The sequence below is a fragment of the Salvia hispanica genome, chromosome 2 (assembly GCF_029641045.1).
Source record: "Salvia hispanica isolate PSC_SH4W2 chromosome 2, Shi_PSC_v1, whole genome shotgun sequence".
In the NCBI taxonomy this organism is placed as follows: domain Eukaryota; kingdom Viridiplantae; phylum Streptophyta; class Magnoliopsida; order Lamiales; family Lamiaceae; genus Salvia; species Salvia hispanica.
Window position 1 is genome coordinate 44879430 of NC_142693.1, and position 23350 is coordinate 44902779.

At 40.6% G+C, this 23350-nt stretch overlaps 1 protein-coding gene across 4 annotated transcripts; it reads right to left on the reverse strand.

The window, feature by feature from the left end:
• Window positions 1–1894: 1894 nt before the first annotated feature.
• LOC125200893 (serine/threonine-protein kinase/endoribonuclease IRE1a-like) lies at window positions 1895–8329 on the reverse strand. Of its 4 annotated transcripts, none has more exons than XM_048098717.2 (7): window positions 7987–8329; window positions 7534–7756; window positions 3479–4968; window positions 3181–3353; window positions 2584–2830; window positions 2200–2503; window positions 1895–2128 (listed from the first exon to the last, which is right to left on the reverse strand). In XM_048098717.2, the coding sequence occupies exons 1-7, from the start codon at window positions 8136–8138 to the stop codon at window positions 1982–1984; spliced, it is 2736 nt and encodes a 911-aa protein (XP_047954674.1). In that variant the 5' UTR covers window positions 8139–8329; the 3' UTR covers window positions 1895–1981. The 4 variants fall into 4 exon arrangements, with proteins under 4 accessions (XP_047954674.1, XP_047954675.1, XP_088921710.1 ...); XM_048098718.2 differs by having other exon boundaries at window positions 7534–7664; window positions 7987–8124; XM_089065584.1 differs by lacking the exon at window positions 7987–8329 and having other exon boundaries at window positions 3479–4919; window positions 7534–7662.
• Between the last annotated feature and the right edge of the window lie 15021 nt (window positions 8330–23350).

A 23350-nucleotide genomic window follows, 5' to 3' on the forward strand; every position in this document is an offset into this window, starting at 1 on the left:
AAATAGAATCACTTTTGAAGATCTGACTTGGGAATTGGTTCCACGGCCTAAGGGGAGAAAGATTGTCACTTGCAAATGGATTTTCAAGAAGAAGGAAGGCACTACACCAGATGAGGGCATTAGATACAAGGCTCGTCTAGTTGCAAGAGGGTTCACGCAGAAGGAGGGGGTTGACTATAATGAGATATTCTCACAAGTGGTCAGACACACTTCCATCAGAGTGCTACTTGCAATAGTTGCACATTATGATTTGGAGCTTGAGCAACTAGATGTGAAGACGGCTTTCCTACACGGATTGCTTGAGGAGGATATCTACATGACTCAGCCAGAGGGAATTGTGGTTCCGGGCAAGGAGGATTATGTGTGCAAGTTGAAGAAGTCCTTGTATGGACTAAAGCAGTCTCTGAGGCAGTGGTAGAAGAAGTTTGACAGCTACATGATCAAGTTGGGATTCAGCAGGATTCCGTATGATTGTTGTGTGTATCATAACAAAGTTGATGATGGTTCTATGGTCTATCTTGTTCTATATGTGGATGATATGCTCATAGCTGCGAAGTCGAAGTCTGAAGTACAGAAGTTGAAAGCTCATCTTAGTGCTGAGTTTGATATGAAGGATTTGGGTGTTGCGAAGAAAATTTTGGGCATGGAGATTTCTAGAGATAGAGAAAAGAAGAAGCTTTTTCTGTCACAGAAGAGCTACATTGAGAAGATTTTGTGAAGATTTGGCAAGTCTGCATCTAAGGCTATTGATACTCCAAGTGCCACAAACATTCATTTGTCATCTGATCTTGCACCGAAATTCGAAGTTGAGGATACATGTCTCGAGTCCCGTACTCTAATTCAGTAAGGAGTTTGATGTACGGCATGGTCTGTACTAGACCAGATATAGCGCATGCTGTCAGCGTTGTTAGCAGGTTCATGGGACATCCTGGAAAGGAGCACTGGCAGGCTGTGAAGATGATCTTTCGTTACTTAAGAGGTACGTCTGATGTTGGTCTCATTTATGGAGGTGATACTCACTGTTTAGTAACTAGTTATTCTGATTCTGACTACACTGGAGATGTCAATAGTAGAAGATCTATGACCGATTATGTTTTCACTCTTGGTGGTTCTGTTGTTAGTTGGAAAGCAACTTTGCAGGCTGCAGTTACTTTGTCTACTACTGAAGCAGAGTATATGGCGTTGAAAGAAGCTGCTAAAGAGGGGTTGCAAGGGCTAGTTGGTGATCTTGGTTTACATCAAGATCAAGCTGTTGTGTTCTGTGACAGTCAGAGCGCTATTTGTTTAGCCAAGGATCAAGTCCATCATGAGATGACTAAGCATATTGATGTGAGGTATCATTTTCTAAAAGATGAGAAGAGAATTGAGGTTAAGAAAGTAGATACTGCTGATAATCCTGCTGATATGTTCACTGTTTGGACTTGCTTAATGTCATGAGCTGTTAGTTGTCCGTGGAAGGCAAATTTGAGGCAAGAATGAAGAAGTTTGTTCGTCAGGTGTTATGATGATGTGTCTGCAAGAGAGAATTCAAGTCAAGGTGGAGATTTATTAGTATGCCTTGAATCTGTATAGGATTAGGTTTCCTATTGGGATAAGATTATGTTTCATAGGCTCAATCTGTCTCATGTGTGCCTATATGTATGAGAGTAGAGTACATAATTCTGTGATCTGACAGATCTAATCTGTATCTGAAAACCGCAGTCATAATACAATTTGTTCTCCGTTCTTGCCCATGTACATAACCAACACAACGTTGGTGAACCATGTAAATTTGTCTATTTATGTTCTTTTATTTCTCGATTCACAATTGCCCTATTTGTCATAACAATTCTAAAGTTCCATCTGCTTTAGTAACCAAAGAATGAATTTAAATAATACTAGTAAACGCCGAGGATTGACACCAGAAAATAAGAATTTACTAAGTTATGTACAACACACAATGCACAATCATATTCTTCTATGTACAAAATAGAAACAACAACTAGAAGTCACTTCCATTGAAGTACTTGGCAAAGCCATCTTCTTTGCTGCAGTATTTGCTCATCACTTTGTACACTTCAATCAATAATTTTGGGAACCGACTCCTGAAATATCTATCGAATCCTTCAGGTACCGCTCCGATTAGTTCCTGTCATGAACACAACACCATTGATAAATGTTTCAGCCAATAAGTAGCAACTTTCAAACACACTGCACTACCTGAATTTCTGCAGGAATCTCCCTGTAATGACTCAGCTTGTTACGCATGACTCGAAGCAAATCACGAACGCTATGAAACCTGTATCGCCTATAATGACCGATATTATTAAGAAATGAAGGATCCAACTTTTCATTCCATCTTCCACCCAAAGCCAAAGGTCCTATATTCTCTAACGATTTCAAGAGATCTGACTGAACCTCTCTGTCTTCCAGTTCCACCCTATCACTCGTGTCACGGAGAAAGGAAAGCCGCATCTCAGCGCTCCAAAAAAGGGGATGGTTAAGAACATCGCTCGCCTTTGGCCTTTAAAATTGAAAGTTCAGATTATGTGTAAGAGTCACTATTGAGCAGTTACCATTAGTAAGAGGGAATGGAAAATCTACCTCATTTCAGAATTGGGATTTAGCAATTGCAAGAGTAGATCAACTGCTTCCGGGATATGATCCAGCAGGGAAAGATCAACTTTATTTTTTGCAATGTTCATATCGCGTTCCAAGCGGCTCCCGAAGGGATGTCTTCCACCAGTAATGCAGAAAAAGAAAACACAACCGAGGCTAAACAAATCGACTGCTCGTGTTTGACGCCCATGAAGAAGCAGCTCAGGTGCTTGCCATCCGGAACTTCCGCAGCCTGAAGCAGAATCAATGAAAAACTGATATTCCCATAATACTGACAGTATCTTCACATATATTAGCCAATGATGACCTAGCTTAGCATTTATACAGATTCATTTTCTATTAGTAACTACACTTTACTACTGCCTCCGCCATTTCAAAGTGACTCGTTTTCCTTTTGAGGGATGTCCCATTCAAAGTGACACGTTTTCAAAAAAGGAAACATCACTATCTTGACTTTATTATCTCTCCACAACAAAAAAAACAACACTACATAAAATCATGTGCCGAAAAAGAAACGCTTCACTTTACACTGCAATTCACAAACATGAACTGGCTCCGTCAATAATTAACAGCACTTCTTACCTGTACCGTGATTACTCAAGGTTGACAAGTCTCCAACAAGGTGCTTGCTGATGCCCATGTCTGAAAGCTTTGCACACAGAGATCTTTCATTTAATATCAACACATTTTGAGGTTTCAGGTCCCGATGAACGATTCCCAACTCATGTAAATGGGAAACTCCTGATATCATATCCCTGCATTTCACATGTGCGTCACAAAAAATAAGCAAGAATCCCCATACACAATCAGCTTTCTGTAAAAGTATATTGTATTACTGAGACTTTTTCCCCAAAAACTAAAAAAGCAGAATAGTTATAACCTCATCAGTTTTAACAATAAAGGTGATGGATATCCATCTGAGTTCCACAAGTTAAACCCATGAATAAGGTCATCCATATAATCCAGACGGATTGAATACTCTGCTGCAACCTCAAAAGCCAAGTTCTTCTTAAAAGTTGGATGAGTAGGGGACTTTAAGTGCATGACAATAAGATCATTTAAGCTGCAACAACAGAGTTCTAACGCAAGATACACGAAATCTTGGTCTTGCTCTACTCCATACCATCTAACAATATTTGGATGACGATCAGACACAATAAGATTTTGGATTTCTTTAACGGCAATATCATTGTAAGCTCTCACAAGGCGCTTCACGGCTACTGGCCGGCCTTCATAAATCCCCTCAAGAACAATGGTGCCGTTACTACCTTTTGCAATCTCTTTGTTTGAAATAAATAATTTACCAACCATGCGTCCATCTTCATTGCAAGAAATTGGTCGGTTGAGGTTCATCCAAAAGTTATTATCACTCCCAATATGTGTGTGTTGAACCTCATTGTCTTCCTTATCTTGTTTTCCATCATTACTTCCGCTTTTTCCTGCTTTGCGAGATTTTTTCCTCTTTGAATGTACATTCGTATAACTCGTACCAGTGGCCTGCACAGCCAGTGCTTTTGGTCTAGAGACCACACTGTACTGGTACTGGTAGTAGACAAAACAGACTACAAGAGTGATAAAAATAAGAGCTTGGGATGTGCTTAATTTCTGATGAGGTGTTACAGATCCATAATCTGAAAGGACCTCCACATCATGCGCACTACTTATGCCACCATTTTCATTGAATGCATCCGAAGGAAGAATATCCTCAATGTCCTTACTGTCATGTCCATCTACAAATACACCCCCATTGTTTTGCACAGGAAGAAGTTCCAGAACTTTTTCAACATTTGGCTGTGACGGAAGAACATCAGCTGTGGATGCTGGAAGCATCATATCATGATGAAGAGCCTTTGACGGCCCATGAGCCAAGGACAAGGTTTCGAACGTATTCTCGTTACGAAAGCGAAAGACATGTGCCCTTGACTGACACGGTAATGGCATCTTATAAGGAAGATCAGGCTCCAAAGACTCATCAGGAAGAGTATCAGTAAGTGACTTATCACCATCTTGACAAAGGAATGCAGCACCAATTTCAGCTACTGTCACGTTCCATAGGACTTTGTCTGAATTTGGAAGAAACGACGTCAATGTGTAATCTGTCCTTGTAACGTAAAGAGGTAGCTCGTTGGTCTTTATATTGGACTCCGTCTCAGATTCGTACTGCTTATTGACAGTAGCATTATAAGGAAATTCACTGAAACTTCTCTTAGTGGTTGATGGAGAATCAGACATTCTGTATGCATGGATAACCTTTCCAGTCTTTGCATCAACTAAAAAAGCGGAGCTCTTTTTGGTACCAAGTACGATTCCTCCATCCTCTGCTATTTGAGGAGTAGAACTTATATACTCTTCAAGACTCTTCATAAGTTTCTAAAATATATGCAAATCACATAGACATTTAGAGGCAGAATGTTTTTAAAATATTAAAGTCCATTTTTTGTTCTAAACATATCGTTACTTTACGATTTTGGTCCCAAAACATTATCTTTGATAGCTTTTGGTGCTCAATATTACGAATCGGTCTATTTTAGCCCAAAGTTGATAGAGCCGTTAAATTTTAACGGTCATCTTAATTTTAACCCAATTAGTCAATTAAATTGGTCTTCAACACTCAACAATATAATTTTTGCCAAATTGATCCTAAACTTTATAATTTTGCTATTATTTCAGTTTTTTTATTTTTGCAACATATTTGCAAAATTAATGAATAAAAACAAAATTATAATGTGGAGGACCAATATAACAAAAAATATAATCTCGATGACTAATTTAATTAACTAATTGTGTCAAAATTGAGTTCGCCGTTAAAATTTAACAACTTTGTCACTTTTTGGGCTAAAATGAACCAATTCGTTATGTTGAGGACTAGAAGCTACAAACATAATGTTTTTGACCAAAATTGTAAAACGACCATGTGTTCGGGACTAAAAATAGACTTTAGTCATTCAAATATAAACAAATAAATGACATGGATTAAGATTAAAGATATGAAGAAAACAAAATAGACAATGTAACGTCACTTACTTAGTAACACAATACATCAATTAAATTAAGAAGTCAAGTACTCACATGCAATTTTGATTTCATTTTTTTTTTGTTGATAGCTAAACAACATTTAGTTTTTAATAAAAACTTCCTTGGGATGATAATATTTTGTTAGATACCATTTAAATGCAAGACCATATAAGTTTCAGTGGCTAAATATTTTCAACAAAACACTATTGTTGCTACTACTAAAGCTAATTTACAAAATTCATAGATAAAATGAAAATTGTGAGACTACAATCGTTTACATGTATGGGTCATCCTCTAGGACTTTTTTGTTGTCGGATTATGTAATTGAATTGAAATATGGGCACATATAAATGATGGGTCATACCCCAATTTAGATAGTTTGGTATTCTCCTCAATGAGTAAAATCAAGATAAATTTCTATTTTTCATGTAAGGAGACATCTTATACAAATCCCACACCTGTTGCACATGAAAATGTGGAAGAACATATACGTGAGAGTCAAACATTCACCTTTGACCATGATTTTGGGTATGTTAGAGCTTCCTAATCATGAGTTTGGGTTAAGTTAGGGCTCCATATCTTACATGCTTATCAACATCATAGTCATGATTCCTTTAAAATACACATTTTACAATATTTGGGCTTAGATAGACATTATAGAGTATAGACAAAATAAGAAACTATTCCATTTTGGGCCATCCTTTAAAAATAGAAACTTTCTATTTTAGGACATGGACCTCACAATCCACTAACACTATTTCTACTACTTTTACTCTTCATCTCTCTACTTTACCCATTTTTCTTTTCATCTTTCTTACTTTACCAATTTTTTTCTCTTACTTTACCAATTGTGCATTAAAACTCGTGTCGTTTTAAAAGTTTCATTTTTCAAAGACTGAGGTAGTATATAAACGAAAGGATTTTCTTCTTTTTTTATGAGAGGTAGTCCACTATAGCTTTTAAGTCAAGGGGTCAAATACATGAAGGAACTGAATCATTCGATTTCTCTGTGCTTTTTATCCCAGAAGTTTAATACTCTCCCTCTGTCCCACCGCTAGTGATTCATATCCCATTTTTGGTTGTTCCATGTAGTGATCAATTTCCATTTTGGCAAAAAAGCAACCCATTTAATTTCACTAATTTATTCTCTCCCCTACTTTATTCACTTTTTTCTTTCTCTACTCTATTCTCTCTCATACTTATTCTCTCTCCACTTAATAAATATCATTTTCTCAAATCTTGTGCCCAAAAGAAATCCATCACCTATAGTGGGACGGAGGAACTATAGTGAATCAATACGGTAGTCGTACATCATTGAAATGTTAGAGAGTCAACTAAACAGCATAAGAGGAAGACCATTAATGCCAGCAATTCAAGTAAACAAAATTTAACTCAACTTCAATATTGATCATTATAAGTCAGACTAGTATGATAGTATCTCCCTACCGATATAAAGATACAAATTTCGATTATTGAATTACATTGATGTCCATGGAGTTTCCTGTGCCTAGAATTCAGTTTTAAGTGACACAAAATATTGACCCAGACTTTTCAATCTTTAAAGTGAAATGTAAACGCACAAACTTCAAAACCTAAGCTACTAATGATTTGGCATGGTAAAGATTTCCATTATACAAATATACTTAGTGATATAAGTCTAAGACAGGGCTGATCTAAGATGATTAACGATCTGGTTAAGAATCAAGCTCAATGTCTAGCAAGCTAAATATATTTAAAGTGAACAAGCTCTAGCTTGGTTGTCAAACTGAAAGGAACTGTTTTTGAGCTATTCACTGTTCAACTGGGCTCGGTTCACTGACAGCACTAAGTAGTATGTTTAACCTTGCAGCAAAGTAATGCATAAAAGTTCCAGCTATTCTAACGAATAGATATGAAGAATGTGGAAAAATAGATAAATACCAGTTTGCCAAGGCTGTTGTGAGCGTATAATTCCCAATCATCTCCACAATCAATAAAGTAACTACTTTCAATTCCAGATGCATTTTCCTTATGATTAACCGGAGCCTGATATGATGAGTAGATATTTGGGCCTGACGAAAATGACCACAGGGGTTTCAGGGAACCAACATCCAATAGATAAATAGTACCATCCAAGGCAGCCACTAGTGCAGTATCAGGCACACTGAGCCAGAAAATAAAAAATAAAAAAATTAAAAAAAAAAAAAAAAAAAAAAACGAGAATGAATAATTGAATTTCCCAGAAATTATCAGCAAAATGTAAGTTTTCAAAACAAAAATCGAATCTCAGACTGCCTAATTCCTTGTAAATACAACTACAACTAAACGGGAGAGATCAATGGAACAAAAGAGTAGTAAAATTAATTTCTTCTTAAGAAAAGGAAAAAAACTCACTTGGTAGCATCGGACATCAAAACACGGCGGCCGGCAGCTTGGAAAGCAGCGCCATATCGATTGACTCCCCATGGATAGTTGGGAGAAGCAAGCGCGGAGTGGTACAACAAAAATAAATCAAACAACGAAACCAGAAAAAAGCGGAGTTTCATCTCGTATCAGATCATAGGCAAATATTTCTACACATAAATAAATAAATAGATAGAGGAAGCGAATGGATGAGAAATCGAAGGGGAAACGAAGATTCGAAGAGTGAATAGGAGATTATCAAAGAAGGTGGGATTTCTTGGTAGCTTCGTCTTCCTCTTCATTCCCGACGCTAACTTGTTTTTCTTTCCATTCAGTCTCCATAGTCAAACTAAACTTTCAATTAGAGTAACTCCAAGGGAAGAAGGTAAATGAAAAGGGTATATCATGCTTATACCTTCCCAAAAAGTGCAATATACCTTTCTAAAAAGCAATCAACTCTAAGGATAAAAGATATATAGAAATATATATCATTTTAAAAAAATAAAATAATAGTACAAGATGCATTAAAAAACATAAAGTGTAATACCTTCTCAAATACCTACCCCCTTCAAGAATGATTTTTTATGAAAAGAAGGTAAATATGGTGGTTATATGATTTTACCTCTCCATCAATAGAGAGGTAAAGATACCTCTTCAAAATGGGAAAAGGTATAATACCTTCTCAAATACCTCTCCCCTTGGAGAATGATTTTTCATAAAGAAAAGGTAAATATGGTAGTTATATGACTATACCCCTTCATTTACCTCTCCCCTTGGAGATGCTCTTATAAGTACTATCCTAACTTTAGTATTATTGCTTTTCTAAATGTCCAAAATAAAATGAATTATTTCTGTTTTCAAAAAAAAATTAACTCTTATTTTATTTAAACACCAACATTACTCTTTCTTTTCTCGTATATTTTATTCTCTTTATTTAATTAATTCAGACAATTTCTTATTCTCTATGTCTAAAAATTTTGTACTAATATAATTGGGACAGAGGAATTACTAATTTTTAATGAAAAATCATAGACAAAGTAAAGATGGACAATATCAATTTATAATGCAAAACTGTTAAATTAAGAGAGATAGTTAAAATAAATTAAAGTATTATTCATAAAAAAAATGAGATTTATTTCTGAAATAATAAAAAAAAAAGGACTATTTGTAATGGTTAATAGCAAAAAAAAATCACTCTGCCCCCTAAAAATAGAAATATTTGAAACGTAACGGGTTTTTTTTTATGTAAAATTGGTTAATTAAGAAAATTAGAAAGAAAAGAGTGATAGTGGATCACAAATGAGTCTCGTCTCATTAGAGATAAAGAAATTTTCTAAAAAAAAAGTTTATATTTTTAGGGGACCTAAAAAAAATAAATTTATTTTTTAGGAGACGGGGGAGTACATCAAGTTACTAAAGTGAGTCACACAAATATTCTCGTATCTAGAGTTCCCATGGAAGATGAATGAAGTGATGAATGAAGTAAAAATAAATTAAAAACTTTTAGATCGATAGAGGAAGTAGATTACTTAACTTTGTTGGAATCTATGCCGGTCAATGGACTTTGACCAATTATAATATCAACGAGATATTTAATTTTTTTGTGAAATTAAATAATATAGTGTCGATCTACGTTCGGAGTAGATGACCGTGGTATATTCATTTTCTCAAATCCGATTCCCGGTGAGTGAGAAATAATGGATTAAAGTTGTGCAAAATTGCAAACTTAAATGAGCTGTGAGAGAAGCTTAGGAATTAATTAAGAGAGTTAATTATCACACATTGGAAGTTACAACCTTGTTAAACTGGTATTTAATAAGAAGGATTATTACATGTAATAATTATAGTGGACTAAGATGGGCTGTAAGAGCCCACACGCGCACGCCGCCCGCCCCGCCACGAGCCGCGAGCCTCGAGCCCGAGCACGCGCCCGCGCCAGTGTCCTTGGACTTGGACTTGGAAATTGGTCTTTGGGTGGCCTAGTGGGTCTAGTTCTTTTTAGACCACCATCGTTTCCACGTCAGCGAGCCAAGCGGGATGACACCTCGTCAGTATGACGCGGTAAGCCAACGTGGCTGACACGTGAAGTCCACGTCATGATCGAATCTAGAAGCGTCGAATCTAGAAGCGTCTAGACTCAACCTCTCTAGCTCTAAGCTTATAATGCTCGACCGTTACGGTCTAGCATTGATGACAGCGTTGACCCGCATTCTAGAAACTAGAATCTGCATCATACACTCTCTTCTCCCTCTGCATTGTTTTTCTGTCGAAAGCCCTGGCCTCTCCTCCATCCAGTTCGCCGTAGCTTTACTGATAGCGGTGCTGCTTCACCAGAGACGTAGCCGTTTTATCTTTGGGGACGAAACGCCAATCCGAAGAGCACTAATGGGGCATATCTCGTCTTGCAGAAAGAGGCCTCCTCGACTCGGCTAATTCTTTCGATTTTCAAGTTGTAATTTTAGTTTTCCATTTGCATTTCTTCTTGGGTTGTTTTACGCCCGACTATAATTCCAGAAACCAACAAACTTAAGGTCGTCAATCAAAAGCAGGTAACACCAAACATATTATATAAGACCCTTAAAAAGTTCTCGCTCTTAAGTTTTTTCTTTAGAGATATTAACTATATCAATTTCGATCTAATATGTGGATTATCTCTCGATTCACTCACGTACCATTAGTTCATACATATGTTGTTGGTGAAGCAACCACATTATCACATAGAATTGACCAAAGTAAATGAAATATTTGGATGAAGGGAGTACAATTTAGCAACATAAATCACATGCATAATATCCAAAACAAGCCAAATCTAGATCTTTAAAGCATGCAAAATCCTTATTGATGACCTCTTAATGAAAATCACATTTTGCATGGTATTTCCCCTTAGTTTTTATACCCTTTTACGTATTTTATAAACTCATTATGTTGTAAGTTTGCTTTTGTAAGTAGTAACTGAAAACAATATGGACGAAGGTCAGCTTAGAAAGATGATATCCAAATGCTCTTAAAGACTTTGCATGCACGTCTCAACTGGAGACGATAGAAAAAGTTATGACCATTTTACGAAAACTATGTACGACCAAAACTTTTACTAGGTTAGTGACTTGAGAGGATAGAATTTAACACCAGGCGTGGTAGAATTGGCCTATTAGCCACCTAGTCATGTGAAAGTCACGCCAAACGCAATGTAGTCTGTCTTGAATTTGATTCATTTCCAACTTCAAATATAACTTAAATCCTAACACATTGATAAGGTTAATTTCAGGCATCGGTTATGTGGTGAAAAATCACCTTTTTACTGGGTCTAACACAATTTTTAAGCCAGGTGTGTGAACGAAATCGCTAGGTCCAGGAAGAGCTCAAGGCAGTGGACCGGCGAAGGAAAGCGAAGGGAAGTGAACAAAATTTAAGAGAAAAAAAAGGGCTAGACGAAGGAAGTCCAAGCTGAGGGTAACGCAGACTATTCACACCCTGCTGGACCTACTTCCATGCCTATATAAAGAGGAGCATGCAGCGCACGAAATATACATGATTTTGCTCTCAGCTCACACACTCACACACACTTGGGGAAAATGGGAATTCTGGGGTAGTTAGGGGTTTCATCATCGGAAAAAGTCAGTGGTAACACCGTCCTCACGGAGGGCGAAGATACAATCAGTTTACATTCAGTTTTTGCACTATTATTCCGTCGAACTTCAACGTTTCTGAAGTTGATTGGTTGTTTGCTACTTACCGTTATCTATGCATTTAGTTTACTTCATGATGGTGTTTATTTTGTGTTGATTTACGTTGATTCCGTGTTTTTGAGGTTTTATTTCAGAAGTTGAATGTTATTCTCTGTTTTGGATGTTTTTGTGCTTGATCTGGGAAATAGGTTGTGGATCTGTGCTGTTGTTGTTGATGTATGGTGGATCGGCGAATCTTTAGTTATGGATATAATTTTGGTCGGAGTTTGTTTCGAATGCTTGGATCCGGAGTGGATTTAGCATCCGAAGTGTGGATCTGAACAAGGGAAACCGAGTTGTGCATGGATTTTGAACTTTCTGCTCTCTTTAAATTTTACTTCGTCTAGTAGCCGTAGATCTGCCTTAGTTTTAACTGTTCTTCGTTTTATTGCTTTAAATTCAGCCCGATTCGTTTCGATTCACGTCCTACCTCTGTTTTTACTGTTTTCTTTTATGCAAATTGTTGGAGAAGATGATGTCGCTGTTAGTTACTCCCTCCGTCCCACTTAAGATGACACATTTTCCTTTTTAGTTTGTCCCAACTAAGATGACACATTTCCTTTTTTGGTAACTTTCTCTCTCCAATTAATACACTCAACCATTTTTTCTCACTCCTATTAAAATATCCATCTATCTTCATCTCTCTACTTTAATACATACACTCATCTTCTCTCTCTCCAATTAAACACTTTAACTAATAACTCCTAAAATCCCGTGCCGGCTAAGCAATGTGTCATCTTAGCCGGGACGGAGGGAGTAGTATTTTAGTTAGTTGTTTTCCAGTTTTTCATCCGTACTTTACCTTTTCAGCAAATGGTCCCCACCGTCAGTTGTTTTCCCAGGTCTAGGTAAATTTAGGAAGTAGTTCTTTCGATCCAGTTGTCAGAATAGCATATCTCAGTTACCAAGTCTAGTTTAATTTCCTCAACCCAAATTGCGTGGCAGCAGCCAACCCAAAAATAGTTTCCGAGTCCTTGAACATGTTTATTACGCATTCATCTCTGTGGGATCGATCTCTACTTCCTTGTGCTAATTTTAGTATATGTGGTTGAGGGTTTTGAAGAGGTATTATGTGTGTCCGACGACCGAGATCTTCCAACGTTCCGTGAGTTCCTAGACGCCGTGATCTAGTGGATTCGCTGGACCCAGGAAGCTTGTTATTCCTTACTGTGCACACAGTCTAACCAGAAAACACACTTCAAATGGCGCCGTTGCCGGGGATGGATGGCGTTAATTGTTTATGCGTTTGATGATTTGGTTTAAATAGTTTAATTTCTGGTATTTTGTTTTTCTTGAAAGTTTATGAATACGGGCTTCCATTCTGGAAGTTGGGCTAGTTCATCTGGGTCAGGAAACGCCCGGTACAAGTGGCAGGTCAAGGAGTCTACGTCCACTGTCACCACCAGATCAGGGTTAAGGACAGTAGACCCATTTCCGTTCGAATCAGAGAGTGAAAAGGAGTGGGATTCCTCGGGAGAAGAGGACCCGAAGTCATCCACAGAAATAGAGCATTCCGAAACCGAGGGTGAGGAAGACGCAAATATGGCATATTTAGTGGATCCCGATCCGGAGATAGGTTCACTCATCGCGCATCTAGACGGTGAGCCCACCCATGCCATAGTCTCGAACCCGCGCCGGAGGTCTATCGATATCAAGAAAAATGTGCTCGGGGTTTTGCCCACATTCTCTGGACGAAGGAATGAATGTCCTTACGAATTCCTAAACGAGTTCAGTAAGTTGTGCAGCATTCAAAAGCGACCCAACGAGGCGACTGAGGAGGACTACCGTCTGTGTGCAGTCCCGTTTGCCCTTAAAGGGGAGGCTAATACTTGGCTGCTGAGACTCCCACCAGACTCGATCAACACATGGAAGGATTTCAAACTGGAGTTCTTGGATTATTTTTTTCCGTCCAACAAGACGAACGCTTTGAAGAAGGAGATCCAGGAGTGCAAGCAAGAATATGATGAGTCTCTGAGCTCTAATTGGTCCCGGTTCAAGGGACTGTTGGATGCTTGTCCGAACCATAGGATGATTGAGGCAGAGACTTACTATCTGTTGTACGAAGGTGCAAACCCTGAATCAAAAGATTTGATGAATTCCTCGAGCGGGGGAAATTTTACCAAGAATAAAGCAAGTGAAGCCAGAGAAACTTTGGGAAGATTGATCGAGGCGAAAAAGGCCTATGATAACCCGCGGAGCATTTTGAGAAGGGGATCGGTCAATGTAGTAACAGAGCAAGATGACAAGAAAGTGGAGGACATGATAGATAAATTGGAGAAAGCACTGTTGAATGCTATTGAGAAGTATAACCCTCATGCTCCATCGGAAAATGAGAAACCCCTTGGTCCAGAGGAAAGGCAACTTCAACCTTATTACAGTCAACCTTGTGAAGGGGAGTGCCAAGCCCAGGCAAATTCGATGGGAAGCTGGAACCCGGATGGAAGTTGGAACCAAGGAAGGCAAAGGGAGGCCCCATAGAGGACTCACCCCAATTTTAGATGGACTGACAATGATCAAAATCAGCCGCCCCCACTGCAGCTCACAAATTATGCACACCCTCCAGAGAGGCAGTCCAACTGGTCAGGGAGGAATCAAGAGGGGCAACTGCAATTGGGATACAGGAATCAGGACCATACTAATTGGGGAAGTAGGAATCAGAACAATCTAGGGAGCTCCTATGTGCCACCTCACCAGAGGAATAACCAAGGAAACTATCAGAGTTTCCAACCAAATCACCAAGGGAATCAAGGGTCTAGCAACCAGTACAATAACCACCAAGGAAATCAAGGGAACTATCGGCAAACCCAAGGACAGAACCAAGGTCAAGGATCAAATTCTAATCAATTCAACTCCAGGCCACAAAGGAGTTTGGATGACATGGTCCACGACCTAGTGAATTCACAGCAGTTCATGTAGAATAACTTGCACTCCAACAACGACGTGGTGCACAAATTGCAAGACGCTCAGTCGGAACACAAAGCAGCCATGGACATGATGGCGAAACAGCTGTCCCAGATCGCGCTTTCTTTGAATGAGATGCGGGGAAACGAAGGAAAACTTCCTACCACGGTCAAGCTACCCGACCGAGCAAATATTAGTCACATTACCTTGAGATCCGGGAGGGGCTATGAAGGACCGACGCTGGAGATCGACGAAGAAGTACCCGCACAGGAAAGTAAGGGGAAGGAAAGTCAAGTGTTTCAAGGGGATAGCCCTAGACCCAGAGAAGTTCATGTTCAGGATGACCTCCAGAAGGGAGATTTAGAGGAATCTTTACCTCGAGCAGCTGATCCATTTTTCCTAGATCTAGAGCCTGAGTTAATAAGTAAGGAAGGAAGTAGTGAAGGTGGCGAAACCCCAGCTGGGAGTTCCACAAATGCGGTGAAGCGAGCAAAGCCGTTTCCATACCGAGGGGAAGCCAAGAAAAAGAAGGATGATACAGAGGACCTCATGGAGATTTTTAGCAAGCTGGAAATCAACCTGCCCTTCTTGCAAGCCCTGAAGATGCCTGCCTTTAGCAAGTTCATCAAGGAATTCATAGCAGGGAAGACCAAGCCAGACGGGAAGATTGTGATCGGGGAGAACTTGTCTGCTGTGATACAAAAGAGAAGGATGCCTTCGAAATGCACAGACCCAGGTATGTTCACATTACCCATTTCTCTAGGGGATATCAGATTCGAGCATGCTATGTGTGATCTAGGGGCGTCTATAAATGTTTTACCACTTTCAATCTACAAGAAACTGACAGGAGTTAGGATGGTCGCTACCAAGGTGGTAATCCAGTTAGCAGATAGAACTTGCATTTGTCCTGAAGGGGTGTTAGAAAATGTCATAGTTAAGGTGCATGATTTTCTATATCCTGCTGATTTCTATGTTATCAAAATGAATGATAATGAGTCTGCTGAGTCTAGTGGCATGCTTTTAGGGAGACCATTCTTGCGCACTGCTAAGTCTGGAATACAGGTTGTCAAGAGTGAAAAGAACGGGTTGGTGCCCACTAAGCTGGTGATGGGGTGGAGGATGTGCATCGACTACAGGAAGCTAAATGAGGCCACGAAGAAGGATCACTTTCCCCTACCTTTCATTAATCAGATGTTAGAAAGGTTGGCTGGCAAACAGTATTTTAGCTTCCTTGATGGATACAGTGGCTATTTCCAAATCTACGTTAACCCCGAAGATCAAGGGAAGACCACATTCACGTGCACTTTTGGTACGTATGCATACCGAAGAATGCCGTTTGGGTTGTGTAACGCACCAGGAACGTTCCGGCGGTGTATGATGAGTATTTTTTCGGATTTGCTTGAAGTATGCATTGAGATATTCATGGATGATTTTACCGTATATGGGGATTCATTCGACACTTGTTTGGCCAGCCTTGACCTAGTATTGAAAAGATGCCAGGAGAAGCACCTAGTTTTGAATTTCGAAAAATGTCACTTCATGGTGAATGAAGGTATTGTCCTGGGTCACGTGGTTTCTGAAAGAGGAATACAGGTAGACAAGGCAAAGGTAGATGTGATATCAAAGTTACCTTACCCCTCGAACCAAAAAGAAGTTAGAGGCTTCCTGGGTCACGCGGGATTTTATAGGAGGTTTATCAGGGATTTCGCGAAGATCGCGCAACCATTCACTCATTTGTTGCACAACGATGTGGAATTCGTCTTTGACGAAGGATGCAAGAAGGCCTTTCAATTGCTTAAGGACAGACTCGTGTCAGCACCAATAATCAGGGCGCCAGACTGGAATCATCCTTTTGAGATAATGTGCGACGCGAGTGATTTCGCTGTGGGAGCTGTCCTAGGACAGAAGATAGATGGGAAAAGTTATGTGATCTTCTATGCATCCAAGACTCTAAATCAAGCTCAGAAGAACTATGATACCACGGAGAAGGAAATGTTGGCTGTCGTGTACTCATTCGAGAAATTCCGACCCTATCTGCTTGGGTCGAGGGTTATAGTTTTCACCGATCACGCAGTAATAAAGTACTTACTGGCTTAGAAGGAGTCTAAGCCGAGGTTAATCCGTTGGGTGTTGCTTTTGCAGGAGTTTGATTGGGAAGTGAGAGACAAAAGAGGAACAGAGAATAGAGTAGCCGATCACATGAGCTGAATTTTTCAAGGGGAAACGGAAGAGGCCATACCCGATGCTTTTCTTGAAGAGCATTTGTATCATCTAGGGCATTTTCCTAGACCAATCAGTTGGGAGGCAGTATTGGCATTAACCGATCTAGGAGAATCCGACAAAGGGAAACGAACACTAAACGCAGAATCATGGTTTGCTGACTTAGCAAACTACTTGGTCACGGGAGAGGTGCCAAGTTCAGACGAAGTTTCCCGGGCCCAGAAGATGAAAATTAAAAGTGAAGCCAAATATTACTTTTGGGATGATCCTTACTTATGGAAGATTTGCTCGGATCAAGTGATTAGACGCTGCATTCCCGAATGGGAACAAAGAGATGTGCTGAATCATTGCCACACTTTGGCATGTGGAGGCCACTTTGGACCAAGGAAAATAGCGAGGAAGGTACTAGATAATGGATTCTACTGGCCGACGCTTAATAAAGATGCCTTCGAGTTTTGTCAGTATTGCGAGAGGTGCCAACAGACAGGGGGAATTTCAAGGAGGGACGAGATGCCCCAGGTCCCGGTGATTGTCTGTGAAATCTTCGACGTATGGGGGATGGACTTCATGGGACCGTTTCCATCATCCTATGGGAATACATATATATTGGTTGCAGTAGACTATGTGTCTAAATGGATAGAAGCTAAGGCCACCACGACATGTGAATCGAAGGAGGTGGCAAAATTTCTGAAGGCCAATATCTTTAACAGATACGGAGTTCCCCGAGCCATCGTCTCATATTAGGGAACACATTTCTGTAATCGCACCATCAAGGCTCTGATGAAGAAATATGGTGTTCACCATAGAGTATCTACCCCGTACAACCCTCAGTCAAACGGCCAAGCAGAAATTTCTATTCGCGAGATCAAGGCAATATTGGAGAAGACAGTTAATCCGTCAAGGAAAGACTAGAGTAAGAGGCTTGGTGATGCATTATGGGCCTACAGAACTGCTTTCAAGACTCCTATCGGAATGTCGCCTTATAGGCTGGTGTTTGGCAAAATGTGCCACTTGCCCGTGGGTATAGAGCACAGGGCGTACTGGGCAGTCAAGGAGATGAGTATGAAGCCTTCGGCTTGTGAAGAAGAAAGAAAGTTACAGTTACAAGAACTGGAGGAACTAAAGCTGGAGTCTTATGAGTCTGTTATGTGGTATAAGAAAAGGACAAAGTTATGGCATGACAAAATTCTGAGTTGTGTGTAGTGGAGGAAGTGTCACTACACGCACTCCCTATTATCACCTAGTCAGACAAGGAGGTATTCTCGAAGAATTCCTGAGTCAGGTAAATTGGTTGACATTTTAAATATATACACTGAACCAGTGGATCTCGGGAATACTCAAAGGGAATGTGTAAATAATTTAATTGCGTTTTAAACATAGGAAAATCCAAAAAAATGTATATAAAATTTAAATCTTCCAAAAATATTTTCGAAGCACCAGACTCCGTAGGAAAACCGTTGTCTTATATTCTATCCTTGACCTAGGAGTCTGGCGTCTTCAATTTCTTTTTAAGTGTAAAGTCATGGTTAGGGAAATCAGCTAGGGAAGGAGAGTCTAGAGAAGGAAGTTAAGGAGGGACGGAGATAATTTTAATTTCAAATCGGCCGATATTTATGGGAGGTGTACGGTTGCTTACATCACGCCTACAACCACACCATCTTTTCACCAAAAAGGCCAACCGGCAGTTTCTCTCTCCAATAATCCCAATCGACGAACTGCATTTTCTCTCCCTTCTCTCTACTTTGTTTCTCTCTCAAGAAATACAAACCCTAACCGATTTCGACCAAGTTTTCCTTTGGATTTCAGATTTACAGTGATGGATCCAACTCAGGCCACCAGAAATTCGCAGTCGGAGGCGTACGACGCGGTTCTATTGGCAGAATTGACGCAAAAGTTGGGAAGCGTCGAGAAGGCGAAAAAAGTTTACGCTCCATTCTCCGCCAGCCTGATGACATCCGCGGCGGCCATACCACCACCGACTATCCCAGCGGATTCGACGGCACAACACGCAGTTCTCCACGACGAGGGGCCTCAAGATTCAACCAGGGTACCAGATGGTTTCCAACAAGCAGAAACCGCTTCACTGGAGGCGGACAAGGAAGAGGCGACGAATGAACTGATTGCTGATGGTGGGCTAAGTGATGGTGATAAGAAGGTGGAGTTCGAGGGACAAGGTAGTGAAAACCCTAACTCTGAGGTTGAGAAAGAGGGGGAAACCCCTATTCGAGAGGAAGGTGAGGGGGAAACCCCTGTTATGGTAGAATTTGTTGAGGGGGAAACCCCTGTTGTGGAAAGGATTGCTGAGGGGGAAACCCCTGTTCTAGAAATGACGGCTGAGGGGGAAACCCCTATGGAAACGGGGGATGAAACCCCAAAGGATTTTAGGGGATCGACCCCTGAACCAATGGAGGAGGGGGAAACCCCTGTTTATATCAAGGGGGGAACCCCGATGGTGGATGATGTGGGGGAAACCTCGGGAAAGCTTTCGGAAATGACAGATCCAGATATTACTGGAGTACCAGCGCCCGTCGAGGAAGGGCAAGATCTAATTGTTGACCTGGTGGACGACCAGGAAGAAGACGAACCCAAGGTGGACGAGAGAGCAAAGAGGCGAATGGCCAGGAGAAGTCTATTAGACGAAGTAGATGACTTGGTCTATTCTGAGACAGAGGAGTTCCCTGCCCGAGGGATAGAAGCTGAAGAGGCTGAGGATCGTCGCCTGGCCAAGGAAAGGGCAAGGAAAGGAAAGGCAGCTGCGACCCAGTCAAAACGGTCAAGGAAAGCTCCATCCCCAGTGACCGAAGTTCCCTCTACCGAGGAACAAGCCGAGCCTACTCCTGGGCCCAATTCTGAACTTGGAGAATCTGATGAGGAGTTTATCCATGAGCGTCCGGAGGTGTGTGAAAGGTCTCTCTTGTGCATACAGTGTGTTCAAAAGGAAATAACAGGTTCCCTAGGTCCAGCAAATCCACTGAATCACGCGGTTTAGGAACTCGTTGGTCGCAGGAAATCCCGGTCATCGGACACACAGAGCACTTCTTTCAAAAACCCTCAACCACTTTACTAAACCTAGTATAGGGAAGTAGGGATCGATCCCACAGAGAAGGATGCATAATACTCATGTTCAAGAATTTGGGTGCGTTTTTGGTATTGGCTGCTGCCACGCATTTTTTGGGTTGAGGAAAACAAATTAAACTTGACTTGGGAATCTTTAAAACTCCTAAGCTAACAGCTAGACCTAGGCGGAATTATAAGAGAACGTTGCAAAGGAAATTAACTGCTCGACACTTGATCTAAGAGACTACTTCACTACTAGACCTAGGAAACAAACCGACTGTGGGGACCATGACTGAAAAAGCAGAGTTCGTACGAAAAGCTGGCAGAATAACTAACTCTAGTACTAACTAACAGCGACATCGTCTTCTACAACCAAATTGCGTAAAACTCATAAGAAATTCAACATGAACGAAATTAAACAGAGCAAACTAATTTTAAATCAAATTTATGCATAAACAACGAAGAACTAAACAGATCTGCAGACACTAGACGAAGCAAAACAGAAAACAAGAAGAAAACTCGAATCCGTCTAACAACTTTCTTTTCTCACGTCGAATCCAACCTCAGACGCTAAATCGACTCCGGATCCAAGCGTCCAACTCGAACTCCAACCAACAGAAACACTTCATCACTTCATATTCGAAAAACAAAAACTCCAAACAGTCAATAAACATAGATCTATCACTAAATTCCCATATCAAACACCACAATATTAAAATAAAACAGAGATTGACATAATACTTGTAAAAATAAACTTCCAACAGAGAGATCTACGTGAATCGACTTGAAATTCAACATCTAAATGCAAATCAACAAAAGTGAAAAGACAATAAGTATCATCAACAACCAGGTCAACTCCCAAAAGTGAAGTTCGACAACAAAAACGAGCAAAACGACTGAAATTAAAAGGAATTGTATCTTCGTCCACACTCGGACGGTGTTGCCAACCGCGAAACTTCTAAAGAAAGTAACCTTCCGTACCCAACTACCCCAGATCTCCCATTCCCAAGTGTGTGTAATATGTGTGAGCTAAGAAGAGAGTGAAAAAAGTGATATGATGTGCGTTGCATGCTCTTCTATATATAGGCATTGGAGTGGGGCCCAGCGAGGTATAGATAAGACTTTGTTGCCCTCAGCTATTGACTCCTCTATCACGTCTTCTTTTCTTTTAAATCCTGCTCACTTCGTTCCTTTCCTTCGCTAGACCATCTCCTTCAGCACTTCCTTGATCTAGCGATTTTTCTTCACACACCTGGCTTAGGAAACGTGTTAGACCCAGCAAATTATAACATTTTTCACATATAACCGATGCATGAAATTAGCCTTATCAAACTGCTCACACTTAAACCATACTTGTCCTCAAGTATAAAGACAAGAAAAGAAAAAGAATAAGGCGAATTTCACGCAAGGTTATCTCTTGACCGACTCCTAGACCTAGACACAGAGAAAAACTAAGAAAATATAAGAAAAACATACAAACACATAAACACATATACATGAGCTAGCTTCAATTTTTAGGCATCTGTTCCCACAAGATTAAGGTCAATTCAATAGGTTGCACTCCTCCAAATAGGTCATTTTCCTTCCTTTACCTAGCCAATCTGTCAGCTTGTCAAGATAGCTTTCTACTTACCCGATTGTTGGATTCACTCGATCACTCATTACTCACCAGGGATGTTAGGATCGATTCTCTCTTAAGTTAATGCTACACCACTGAAGCGTCGGGTTATGAGAGTTCCTCCTTCCTGGGTCAGGCTATTATCATTTTCTGTCTTCTAGACCATTTCCCCCTGGACTTCGTCCAGCTTATTCCTCCTCTTTTCTATATTTTTTTTCCTCTTTTTTTTTCTCTGTTTTTTTTCTTTGGACTTCGTCCAGCTTATTCCTCCATTTCTCCTTCCTTCTGGACTTCGTCCAGCTTATAACGCCTTACCCTGGACTTCGTCCAGCTTATACCTTCATAACCCAATTCCCATTTTTTTCTCCTTCATGGCTCTTCTCCCTAAGCATTCAGTGGTGGCCCTTAAACATGTGTTAGCTCGAAGTTATTTAAGGCTTATAACTCACTATTATAGTAGGGCTTCACAACTAAGTAAGTAGAGGCATCCTCCATCGTTCTCGCTTCACTCAGATTAACTAGGCTTATTTAAGGAAAAAGCTTCTAAGTTGAAATGCCTCCTATCTTCAATTACTTTCACTAAGGGAATCATGCCGTATTATATCTACTGGCTCATGCAAACAAAGGTAATGCATTGACTCCTCTCCCCCTCCCACTTCACTCAAGCTTGTCCCCAAGCCATCGTCGTGAAGGGGGGAACAGAGAGATCAATGCAAAATAACAAAACAGATTATATAAACACAAACTTCTCACACTTAGACCAAGCAATGGGCTAAGTGGGAGAAGAAACACAATAAACAGAAAACACAAGAAAAACACAACAAAACAGAAAATACAAACTTCTCACACTTAGACCACGCAGTGGGCTAAGTGGGAGAAGACACAACAATTATAAAACACGTAGATAACAGGAATAAAAATAAATATATAAAAAAAACTAAAGGAACGAAAAATAAAAGTTACTTGGTCAAGAGATGGTGAGTCACTTCTGGGGCTGGCTCCCTCGAGAGCCAGACTGGGGTGGGATTTCGGGTCGGGTCACTTTTACTTTCTTCTTTGCTGGCTGCTCCAGCTCTTCTTCCTCATGTGTTGCTTGTTCAGGTACTGGCTTCCTCACTATAGACTTTGGTTTAGGTGGGGCTGGAACTTGCATGGGAACGGCCGGGGGAATCAACTGCTTGAGCGATTGCTGCGACTGCCTGACGGAGGGACTGCTCTGAGTGGGCTGCCTGACTTCACTGTTGGACCCAGGAGTTGTCCTCGACTGGGTCAAGGGGAGCGTCTGCTGCAACCACTTTAACATCTTCAATGAAAGCTCCACCGCTTCCGTCATTCGCTCATTCTGTTTGGCGCACTTCACCGCCAAATCAGCAATGTTGCCCCTCAGGGTCTTCACTTCCTCCCGATTCCCCATCAATTCCTTCCTTATCCCACCAAGCTCCTTGATCATTTCTCTCCTCATCAACTGCATTTCTTTCTTAACGTCCTGGACTTCCTTGTGTAACTCTTCAAACTCTTCTCTTGGCATGGCTTCCTCGGCTTCCTCCGGCTCTGCCTTCACCTTGTCTCCCAACGAATAGAAGAGAGTCTTGGTGCCTTGAGTCTGCAGCAACCCCTGGTTGAAAAAATAATCAACACAAAACACCTCTGGGGGTTCGCACATGACTACCAACGGAGCGGCCTTGGCAATTTTCATTTCTATATTTCTCTGGAGGTAAACGCCGATGAGGTGGCAGGTGTACATATGACGCGCAGGGTTGCTCGTCATTTGGTGGCACGCCTGCGCCAGCCAATATCTGAGGTGCACCTTAACACCTTTCGCCATGCACCATGT